Source organism: Dipodomys spectabilis, unplaced genomic scaffold, assembly GCF_019054845.1.
Source record: "Dipodomys spectabilis isolate Male_0828 unplaced genomic scaffold, ASM1905484v1 ptg000215l, whole genome shotgun sequence".
NCBI lineage: Eukaryota > Metazoa > Chordata > Mammalia > Rodentia > Heteromyidae > Dipodomys > Dipodomys spectabilis.
This window is the reverse complement of record NW_024870892.1, coordinates 5,905,019-5,917,122: the sequence shown is the minus strand read 5'-3', so window position 1 is coordinate 5,917,122 and position 12,104 is coordinate 5,905,019. Positions and strand designations below refer to the sequence as shown.

General features: G+C 46.7%; 1 protein-coding gene across 1 annotated transcript in view; it reads right to left on the bottom strand.

Moving 5' to 3' along the window:
* Myo16 (myosin XVI) overlaps window positions 1-12,104 on the bottom strand; it is a 269,234-nt gene that overhangs the window by 44,086 nt on the left and 213,044 nt on the right. The window contains exons 28-30 of the mRNA XM_042697004.1: window positions 7,786-7,882; window positions 4,241-4,487; window positions 2,103-2,356 (exon numbers count right to left, since the gene is read on the bottom strand). Coding sequence (XP_042552938.1) covers window positions 2,103-2,356; window positions 4,241-4,487; window positions 7,786-7,882 — 598 coding nt within the window. The remainder of the gene's footprint in view (window positions 1-2,102; window positions 2,357-4,240; window positions 4,488-7,785; window positions 7,883-12,104) is intronic.

Sequence of the window (12,104 nt, the reverse complement as noted above, 5' to 3'; positions counted from 1 at the left end):
AGAGTGCTTGCCTAGCATGCGTGAAGCCCTGGGTTTGATTCTCCAGCACCACATGCACAGAAAAAGCCAGAAGTGGCTCCATGGCTCAAGTGGTAGAGCACTAGCCTTGAGCAAAGGCAGCTCAGGGACAACGTCCAGGCCCTGAGTTCAAGCTCCAGGACTGACAAAAAAAAAAAAAAAGAAAAAGATAAACAGTGCCTTGGCAAATAAAATCACGAAGTGGATCCAAGATTCCAACTCCATGCATAGCCAGGGTTCTGTGGAGAAGGGACAGGACACGTTTTCAATTGCTTGGGGGTCCGTAGCTGGGCCAGGGCCATGGAGCGGGCCTCGGGTGGGCCAGCGGAGGCACGTGTCCCCACGCTGAGACTCCAGCAGTGCTGAGCAGACTGCTCCTCCTCCCCACTCCACATCCATCCACATCTCGTGGAGGACTTTGCACCCTTGTCCCAGAGAAGGTGGACCTTCGGACCTTTTCAGGTGCAGGCAGCAGTGCCCGAGACCGCCTGTGAGCCTCAGAATGTGGCCACCTCCTGAGCAGTGACATCTGTCAGCCTGTCACAGCTAGCCCCCGGGATGGCTGCACTTCCCAACAGGTCAGAGAATGTCTGCGCACCAGGCAGGGCACACGGGCCTGCAGATCCCCGGATGAGGACGTGGAGGCTGGGGCCTGACCTTCCTTTCCCAACCTCTGAGTGCTGGCAGCCACCCAGACTTGGAGAAAACTTAGTTTCAAACAGCTGGCCCTAGCTTGTTAAGAGTTTGCAAAGAACGGTTACTATATAAATTATTTATATAAATATATACATTTACATATTACATATTATATATTTATATAAATATATAAATAACTTATTAATATTTGTATAAATGGTTTTATGTTTTGAGGTACAAAATAGCTGTTCATATTGCCTTTTTTAGTAGGTGCCTCTAGCCCCCTAATTGTCTTCAGAACTTGTCTTTTGGAACTTGGCTTTGTGTGTGTGTGTGTGTGTGTGTGTGTGTGTGTGTGTGTGTGTGTGTCCTAGAGCTTGAACTCAGGGCCTGGCTACTGAACTTTTAAGCTCAAGGCTAGCACGCTACTCCTTAAGCCCTGCTCCTGGATTTTTTTCTTCTTTTTTTTGGTAGGTAATTAGAGATAAGAGTCACAGATATGTCTCACAGGCATTCTTATCAACGCTGGCTTTGAACCACAGTCCTCAGATCTCAGCCTCCCAAGCAGCTAGGATGACAGGTGTGAGCACTGGCGCATGACTGGAACTTCACTTTTTAAGATGACACATGAATGGCTCCCTGTATTCCTTCTCTTGGGAGACCCAGGCTCACAAATCACTTTGAGAGAGACTCCAGATCTTCTTCTAACCTTTCGATAGAAATAAAGATAACACTATGACATGCAGAGACGAGATGAATAAATGAACAAAGCCTCAGGTAGAAGCATGAAGTCATGGAATCAGTTCTACCTGGGAGGAGGAACATGGCCACTGAGCCAAAGTGGTGTGGAATGGGACCTGGCACACAGCAGGGGCCACAAACCATCCCGGCCTCTCACGTTCTCTCCAGAGCTCATCATGCCCCTCATCTCTAACATATGGTTCTAGGACTGATGGCGAATGTGGAGTGTGCCCCGCCGAGCCCTTTCTGAGCTAGTCTGCAGCGTCTGTCGCTTGCTGAGCTCTGTGGCCGTTAATTCTCTTCTGTGTGGATGGTTTTCCCCCAGCACCTGGCTAGTAAGTTGATTGTGATGGCAGGAAAGCCTGACTTTTTAGGCTTTCGGTTCGTGAACATTTACATGGACTGGAGACCCACTTCAGGAGTTGGTTCTCCGGGGAAGCTGCTTAGTCCAGGCCGAGGTGCAGCCTGGAGTGAAGGAAATGCTATGTAAGTAGCTTTTCCTTAAGAGGCTTAGAGATTTGAATAAATATTTTGTACCTTGAATGATTAAAGAGCCACCAGCAAGCCAACAATTGGATTTACTTCTATTAGAAATATATTAAGGCCGTCTTCCTAGTCTGGGGAGCATGGGGGGGGCACTGACAGACCGGCAGTCAGAGCGTGCATGAGCTTGGAGTGTGAGTTTCCTCAGCCCCCCTTTGGCTAACCTTCGCTGCTGGTGAAGAGGCAGGCGCTCACTGCCTCATAGGAGGCGCTCAGCCGGGTGTTGGGGTCTCTCTTTGGCTTGGGTGGGGGCTGTTTCCGAGGTGATGGGAGGCTGCTGCCCTCCTCCAGGCTGAACGCTGAGTGCAGGGATGGAGAGCGGATGGACGGAGCAGCAGCCAGGGCCTGGGCCAGGCCCTCCACAGGCACGGGAATGGAGCCAGACTGGAAGTGTCGGCAGCCGCTCTGGTCTTCAGCTCTTCTGGGGACAGAAAACAACAGGCACAGGCTGCAGAGGCCTGGATGCATCACGGAGACCACAGCTATAAATCCACTTTTGCTGAGGGGGGCTGTCTCTCTGAGGAGAGCGGCTGGACAGTTCCCCCACACAGCCCTGCCCGGCCCGGCCCTGTCCAGGAGGAAGTGTGGGGGGGGGGGGTGGGGCGGCAGCTATTCACCCGACAGCCTTTAAAAATCCTCTCACAAATGTAGCATGACTGAAAAAGGAACCACGTTTGCTATCACACATTCACAGAATGAGTTCTTCACACTCCGATTCTTAGGCACATCCCCAAACCCAGCATTTCCCTCTGAATGATAATCTTAAGAAATCCGTTTCAATAAACAGTTAGTGACACATCGTCCGTGCTTAAGTTCACCACAGTTTCCCTTCCCATGCAGAGCTACTGAGCATTTACAATTTAGCATCTCTCTCTCTCTCCACATCTCTATTTCTCTCTATATATTGACATTCCACCAATAATGGGTGAGTTAATGTGCAGAACTGTTATTTTTTTTCCCCTGTGTCTTCCTATGTTGAGGAGTCAACTGCTAGAACTCACCAAATAGAGGAATGTCTCTCCACTTAATTTTCTATCAGGCAAATAAATACATGATCAAATGGAGAAATTGGGGTGACTGTTTAGTTCCAGCAGAGAAAATAATCAATTTTATTCTGGAAGCCATTGGAAATTAATAGTTAAAACTTCCTTCTGGATTCACACATCAACATAATCATGCGCTAGCAAGATGCATCCATTTTACAAGGAAGTTCTGAGCGTTTGTTTATAATTATCTCTCTGTGGCAGACACCAACAGGGCCTAGGCCCATCCCCAGCCAGAGCCAGCCGCCCATGTAGAAAATAAAGTCACCAAGGATGGGAGTGTGACACTCAGTGGATAATTTGTTTTCCCTATAATGTTTAATTACAGCTTTCTGTACAAAGGGAATTTTTTTCCCTGTGTTTAATCACTAAGAGACTGGGAGCTAATTAGCAAGAGACACATTGCCATTTCCACTTTCAGGAAAAAGAAATCATTTGACATAGGCAGCAATGGCAAGGACAGCCATTTTCCGGGAGAAACACAATATTAAGCAAGTTCCTGTGGAAAAATAAACATCTTTCTGTGTGAACTGAGTCCTCCGAGCCTGTGTCTGTCTGCATCCGCTCCGTGTGGGATGATGCCAACTACTCAGGGGTCTCCTCTGGTCAGACTTCCAGACTTTTTTTTTTTAAAAAATACATTTTTTATTCTCTTTAAGTGGTTTTACAAAGGAGTTACCATTCCTCATGCCAGTTTAAAAGTACAGGGCATCTTGATCAATGTTCTCCTCCATCCCTTTCAACACAAACTCTTCTTTCAAGTTTCCCACTTTCATAGGATATGCATTCAATATTATGACAGTGTTTCTCTTCTCCCTTCCTCACTTCCCTTCAGAAGTTACTATAAGCCAGCCACTATATGTGTGTGTGTGTATACACACACATATATATCTACATATATATCTATATATATATCTATATTTATATATATCCCACTTGCATAGAACCCCCAAAAGTCCAGTGGTATGTTTTTGCTCCTACAGAAATATAGCCATGCTTTACAGCGTCTTGAGCTGATGTGACCCAAGTGTGGTAGCTCTTGCTACGAGTACTTCTTCCTATGACCGAATTAACACACATGGCATCAAATTCATGAAAGGAAAGCATCTCTTAGATCGCTGGGGTTCAAAGAGCACAGCACGTAAGCTTCTTTCTGAGACGGGGGCCCTAGGATTGAACTTTATACAAAGACCCTGGGGAGTCCTCACAACCCCTTCTGGTCGCTCACAAAGGGAAGTAACTTTGCAAATGGTCTTTACCTTTTCACGCCCTCTTCTTGCTTGCTCCTGGCCTCTTCCTTCTCTCTGTGGTAAGGGGCATGCATTTCCTTCCTGAGCCGATCATTTTCCCGGGCGATGTCTGAAGCGTTCTGAATGACCAGGGCGTCGTAGGTTCTCAGCGCCATGTCCTCCGTGTCCTCCAGGAAATTCTTGATGGATGTGATCTCGTGCCGCTTAACGCTCATTTTCTGAAGCACATGCTGGCGTGCTAGAAAACCTCTGATGACTTTCCCCCAAAACATAACCCAGGGTTAGTGAGTGGACCCAAAAGGAAAACAAAACAAAACAAAAAACCCAAATCACAGAGATGCACAAACAAAAATAATTTATAAAAGAAGACACTGTTTAATCCATAATTAGAATTTGCTAGAATATTCTAATTGTATTGAAGAGGATACTTAAGTTCAGTAGTGATGGTGCTGAGGTTGCCTAGATGTAGCATGGTTCCCTACACATTATGGTAATGTAAAGTAGACATTGATAGCTTAGCGTTAAATGGGTGAGCCAAGGAGCTGCAAAGTCTAGGGAATTGGGGGTGCAGACCTCACTTTGGGGCTATGGTGATCATTTTTCCTGATATTTTCTTTAAGATTCCTGGAGTTAGTCCCTGAAATACCCTCCTAGGATTTGATTTAATTCCTAAAGACATTAGCACTGCATCGAAGACTAGACAGATTGTGTAGAAATAATAGGAAATGTATCCTCTCTGTTACCCGGGAAAGGAGGTTTGGAAATTCGTGTAAATATTGGGAACAAGGATGTGAATATGCTTCAGTTGTCCAGCACCACTTGTAAGAATAAAAAATAAAAATCAAAGACCAACACTTAACAGTGCCTGACTTACACTATTTAAGGTTGGGTCAAATTGAACACATCTATGATGAATATCTCTGTGTAGGCCACAATTATAGTGGAATTGTCTTGGTTTCAATAGTTTCAATAATTTCAATAAACAGAGTAATGAAGGCAAAGCCAGGTCAGGGTCAAGGAAGCCAATCTCCCTCCCTGCGTGTGGCCTCCAGTGCGGACTGACATGACCCGTGACTCATTGTGGAGACAGATCAGCACGCCACAGGGAAGCATATTTGCAATCCATAGGAAGAACTGGCCGACAATGACCACAGGGTGTAACACCGCAGCTGCCATCTTGAAAAGGGTGCTGGCCTGGCTGCTTGAGCCTGGGCCCAATCCACTGTCCTGGGGTCTGTCTGTCTGTCCACGCCTGACTTGAGCCCGTCAACCTCTGTGATGCCAGCCCTCCAACCTCTAAGTTCTGAGATTAGGAGGGATTGTGGGTGCAAAAAGACCTATAATTTCTGGTCCATTGGGGTCAGATAGAAACTTCTAGAAGGAATAGTTTGAAATGGCAATGGTTGAATATCAAACTACAAGTTACATCTCTCTTCCTTGAACATTTACCAAGAAAAAAATGATAACTTTCTATAAAATAGAAATGGCTTTGAATTATATATGTTTTTTGAGTGAATTTAATATTGGCAAATAATATTGAGGGAACTATTCTGAGACATATAAAAATAAAAATCAATAATTACTGCTGTACATTGAAGCATCTGTCGTTTAAAATGCTTTCATGGCCATTATTTTATTTAGGGGAAATGAAATTATGGCTTTTGTCCAGATGCCATTTTAAAGGCCATTCTGGTTTTTTTTTTTCCCTGTTGGATGTGGGGCTTGAACTTGGGGCCTGGGTGCTGTCCCTGAGCTTATTACTCAAGGCCAGCATTCTACTTCGAGCCACAGTGCCACTTCCAGTTTTTTCTGGTGGTTAATGTAAGAAAAGAGATTCATGGACTTTCCTGACTAGGCTGGCCTCAAACTGCAATCCTCATATCTTCCATTGCTCCTCGGATTACAGGCATGAGCCACTTGTTTACTATTCCGTTTTCATGTGTGTGTGTGTGTGTGTGTGTTTTAATATTTCTATCAAAAGGTGACCAGAATCAGGGTTCTATTCACACCCTATGCTCTGAGTTGGCTGTGTATAACAACTTTGTCTTTGGAGCAAAACAGAATAGAATTTTCTAGTTGTGTTTGTGGTAGGAGAGGGTACAGACTTCCCCGGTGATCCGTCAGGACACTGCCCAGTAGAATGCCAGTGCTGTGCTCCAGCTGCACGCCATGTTACAGCGACAGTGCTCATCCTGTCCCCATCTCTGGGGTGGAATTCCGTGCCTGTCCTCCTTGTCCTCAGGTGGGACAGAGGGACAGGGGCGTCAGACGCCTTCTGAGCAGGTGCAGGATGGCCCACACCCATGATGTCTGTAAGAGAGGGGTGTTCAACATAGTTCTGGGGCTCAGCTTCTTCCTTGTACTAATGAAGAATGAAGTCACAGGGATCGGCTTATAATAAGCCAGAGAGAGCGACACACACATTCACAGACACAGAGAGAGATAGAGAGAACAGAGTCTAGTTTGTGGATTCCCATCTCAAAGAAGAGGAAGAGGAGGAGGAAGAAGAGGAGGAGAGGATAGGGAAGGTTCTGAACCAAGAGGGTGAGGGCTGTTCCTTCCCTTTCTCAGGGCTCTCCCAGGCCCCAAGGGAGAGAAATGGCTCCAAGGGACCACAGGAGGGTTTGCCACGAAGCTCCAGAGTGGGCAGGCGCTCACTCCGTGGCTAGAGTAACACTTTCAACCACATTAGAACACCAAGCTCAGCATGTTATACCAACCGCTGGCATCTGGTAAAATTCCTTCCTCTGTTATCTTTCTTTAAAAATTAAACAATGAAGCCCACTAAAGAGTGTCAAATGCATAGCCATTTTACAAGAGGCATAACTTAAAAAACAAAAACAAAACCCTCATGGACAAGGTATCATTGGAATATATCCTATGCACATGCAGAAAGGTCACAAGGGACCCCTTGCTGTGTGACATTGAACACACACCGAAGACAGGTCGGTTTCCCTCCTGGAAAACAGGCCCCCTCCTTAACAATCTCCTGGATTCCGACAGGACACAGATTCAAAATGGAACATCTTCTTTGCTGGATACACAGATGCTATCTGCCAGCAAAGAAATCACCCTGGATAGTATCTTTACTTGATGGAGGGAAAATCAATCAAGGAATTTTCTGGGGCTGGTGTGGCGTTACAGAAAACTTGTTGGCTGGTGATCACTTCCCAGACCTCGGCAGAGTGTAAGTGCTGACCAGACACTAGCAGCTGGGCAATGTTCCCTCCACCCAATCCAAGGCACAACCTTATCGTCTTTGCTGGTGACAGAGAGTGCTAAGCCTGGATACTCCATAAGAATGTCATCTAAAATGTGATGGGGAATCTACCCACGCAGGCATAAGCGGGTCTATAAACACATACATACAACAGGTCAAGGCACAAGGCTTTCTATCGCTCAGTACTCTGCTTTGACGAGGCTCGGGGTGGGGTGGGGGCTGATGAGGAGAGATGACAATGCTGGTCCCACAAGTACTTAGTCTCAGGGTTCATGGAATGCTCTAGAACCTAACAGCTCAAAGGGGCTGTGGCATGTTGACGGGTGGCGCTTACCTTTCTGGCAGGTTATGATTCTTTGCTGTAGCTGGAGACACAGGTCACTGAGCTGGTCCATGTGCCAGTACTTCAGGAACACTTTGTGAATGCCCATCTAAAACACACACACACATACACACACATGTTAGGGATACATTTTACTGCTTGGAGATGCTACCAGGGCTAAGGGAAAATGGTCACATAGGTGATTTTCCTAGTAGAGGAAAATTAATTATGCATCCCTATTAGTTTTTAAACACCATCCTATCTGTTCAAATTGCTAAAGGCTTTGTTCTGATGTCTATGCCGACAATGCACCCCAGCGGTGACACCACACCATTGTTCTGCGCTCTCTGCCTGAAGATACCATGGTGTGGGGAATAAGCCCTTCCGTCCAGAGCCAAACCAGCCCATGACTGGTGTGGTCTCTTTCTTCTGCCCACTCCCAACAGGGAAATTGAACACACAGAGATCAAAACCGAGCATAAACCTGATACCAGAAATGTTTTTACTCAGTGTTTCCCCACGGCAGCATGCAATATTAGATGCAAAGCCAGTATGGTTATTGGACTTCAAAAGTCTCAAGAAAGTAATCGCTGAGTACAAATGTCCATCTCTGAGTACAAGTCAAGGACTATGTGCACCAGTACTTCTTAATACCAGGTGCATCACTTCCTGGAATTTTAATGAAGAAGTTGCAGCATGGAGTCAAATGAGTTTCCATGTCAAACATTGGAGACTTTCGAGACATGTTAGTATGAAGGAAGATAGCTACTGACAGAAATCCCTGAGCACCAGAATGATACACTACATCCTGGCAACCTTCAAGCAATTTTACTGTGCGTTGTACTTATTTTTAAGAGTTCAGAGAGTGGGGTGTGTGTGGGAACGCACATCTTCACAGGCATGTCAAGAGCTCACAGGCTTGTGGGGAAGCAGATCTGAATTACTGCAGAACAGCCCACTGGAGACCCAGGGGAAGAGTCAAGAAACCCAGAGGTGCTGCTCCATTAGGGAGAGAAAACAGGAAAACTCTGCCTGCCACATGTTCACAATTGTATTCTTGGCACTTGAGACAAACACCAGTAACACAGTCAGGATACCAACACATGTGCTATAAGCATTAACAGGGATATCACTGTGCCAGCTTCCCATCACAGTGGCACGCAGGGCTGGTGCACATGCACATGCCATTAGGCACCGTTAGTGTTTATAGGTCACACTTGTCTCCAGGGTGCTTAGCTTGAGATGGTTCATGGACCTCTTCACGTGGAAATGAAGTTTAATCCAGATGTACGGTATCAGTGCTACCTTCCCTGGAACTCCTTCCTGAATGCAACTGTGTTTCTGAAGACTTGACCTAAAAGTTCACAGGATTACAGTCAGACTGATGGTGTCCCACCCCTGGGGAGATCTCCTCAATGCCTGGCTTAACTCAAAGACCTCTGGCAGACTAGACGTCACCTTCATTTCATTTTCTCTGAGCTGGGTGAAAGTCAGGACAGTCACACAGGTGCATGTAGGCGGCTCCTGCGTGTTCTAACCTTTATCTGCTTTCTCTCTAGCTATAGTCCATAATTCAAGGTCTCCTACTTTCCTTCTCCACTGCTGATGTGCTGTGGCATTGGTGGGAAGAATAGTTGGTCCCGTTAGGGAGGGTGTGGGGAAGAGTGAGACTGCGGCTCTGCTCCTCGCTGACTGTGGGATGTTAATTATGGCGGGGAAAACCAATCCTCGGGCAACATTCAGAGAAACCTGATTTCCAACGTGGCACTGTGAGAGAATGATGGTCAACACAATGGCCCAATAAATGGAGGAAGACCCGAGGGATGGGAGCAAGGGCGCGGAGCTCCATCCTGGAGCTACATGGAGATGCCAGGCAGGAAGGGGTTGGCTGAGATGATCACAGCCATTCTTCGGGTCCATTTAACACTCAAAAGTAGATCACCTCTGAACAGGGTGCTGTGCTCTGGAGATATTGGTCCTCATGACGATCACGGTTCACTGGGAAAGGGTAACAGCGCGAAAGTCCCTGCAAAAATCCATGCTCAGTGCAACGAGAGATGTATGTACTAGGAGCGCAGTGTTTGAGAGGAAGGAGTCACCAACAAGCAGTTGGACAGGCCTCCTGAGGACCATGTCCTGCAAGCCTCAGGGCTTGGATGGATGGAGAGGGGCCGTCCAGGGCTTCTGGGAAGGCTAGGAGATGAATGTGAGACAGAAAAGGCCAGAACCAGAACATGTCACTCCCTGGGGCCTGGCCATGTCTGCAGAGATGGAGACAGCAGCTGGGGAGGAAGTGTGGCACCACTACTACAGGCATTCTGGAGAGACTGGACATTTCCTTGTAACAGCTAGGTTATGCTAGAGATTAAAAGAGATCTAGTACCAGCTATCATAATTTAACATTTTTTTCCCCTGAATTTTATCACGTTCTGTTTGGATGATGGGTGGCTAAGCTGGGTTTTGGGGGTAGCAGGGTTTGCAGGGGATGGAGGGCAGTGAATGGAATCACAACGTTCCTGCACTGGCTTCTCTACTCCCAGGGAGGCTTCGATCCTTCCACGTGTATCTCAAAAACCCTACCGATACATCATTAGTTCTCTCACTACAGGGGCATCCTGTGTTTGACATGAGATACATTTATACCTCCTGAGGAATAGGGACTGATACTCTGGAAATGCACAGGTAGTATGGATGTGGAGAGAGTGGATTCAGATTAGAAGGAACAAGAGAGAAGAAAAGAAGAAGACAGGAAAAGAAAGGAGAAGGAAAGGGAAAAGAAGAGAAGCAAAGGAAGATAAGGGTGTGGAAGGGAGGAGAGAAAAGAAGAGAGGAGAGGAGAAGAGACACAAGCAGAGACGGAATGAGACAAAATACAATCTCATGGCTTTTGAAGGCTGGAGATCTACACTGTCTGTGATGACTGATGGGGAGACGGTGACCTTGTGACATCTGTCCTGTGGAAGGTCAAGGGGAATCAGCAATGCTGGGTTACGTTTGGTGTTATAAGTTAAAGACTCACTGAATCAGCCTAAGAGACCATCTCAGATCACTTGGACGTTTGGGTTTTGTAACTTTCTCTCCTGAAAGGCTGTTTCTCACCAACCAGAAGCAAGGAGAGATTGAGGGGCTCCCTGGGGGCCTCTTCCCATGGCTGTGGAGAGACAGTGTGACCGTGTCCAAGACGAAAGCTCTCATGTCACGCTGACCCCCGAGAAGCAAATTGTCTCTGAGTCACAGGCATCCCTCTCTTCATTAGGGAATCATTAGACATGGATTTATTCTTTTCAAGTGACAGGTTTTAGAGGATTTAACACAATGGGCAGGGCTGACTTTTAAAGCTCCAAGCTCTGCTCTGATTTTCAGGGATTTTTTTTTTGGAGGCACAGGCTGTGGCAGCAGACAAATACAAATGTTGGGGCTCTGGGACAGCAATGGTGGGGTGCAGGTGGCACGCAGATTGTGCCACAAGGGAACTAGCAGGGGGATCCTATGAATGATTTGTCTTCTTTGAGCACTGTTGTGAGAGTCCTGCCCAATCCTGGCAGCACCTTTGAAACAGCACTCATGGCAGAAACAGCACTGCCGGTGTCCTGTGCTAGTTCTTGAAATGCACAGGTTTCCCTGTTTTAATGAAGTCCAGGAGAGCAAAAATGACGGAGGTGGAAACAATGTTCCACAAGGGCAGGATAGAGGAAGAATCCTCTCCTCTCAATTGAAGCCAGGAATCTGAAGAAGACTCAGCTTTTACTAGAGTCCTACGTGTGAATTAATTTGGTCTCCACTCTTTTACTGCGACTGAATAATAAAATCAGCCTCGGTTTATCTGGTGGATAAGTTAGGGAAGGAAGCTTCTGCTGTGTGGTTTTGCTTTGGTCAAAAAGAATGGTCAATTTAAATGACCCAAAGAAAGGATCTGGTGATTCTGGTGATCCCACAAAGTGATTTAAATTGTTTCAATGGCTGTACAATTCCCCCTAGGACACGCACCTTTGGAGGGGATTGAGTAGACTCACAGTCCCCAGAGTGGACCCTGGGGACAGACTGACCACAGCCTCAAGTGGCTCCAGGCCTCTGGCCTTACCTAGCTCAGCTGGTGCATTTTGATGAAAGAGGAGGAGAGGATTATGAGTTTTAGAGTTTATGGCATCTTTACAGTCACCCACCAGTAGTACAGGGGAGACCATTAGTCCGGGACCTCTGAGATCTTCACGAAAACATGCAGTCAAGCTCCATCCTTTGGGAGATAAGCCTTCTCGAATTGTAGGCTGCATATTCATCCTGGGATCTTGTTAAATGTTCCAGCAAGAGCGCGGGTACCTTAGGCAGGGTGG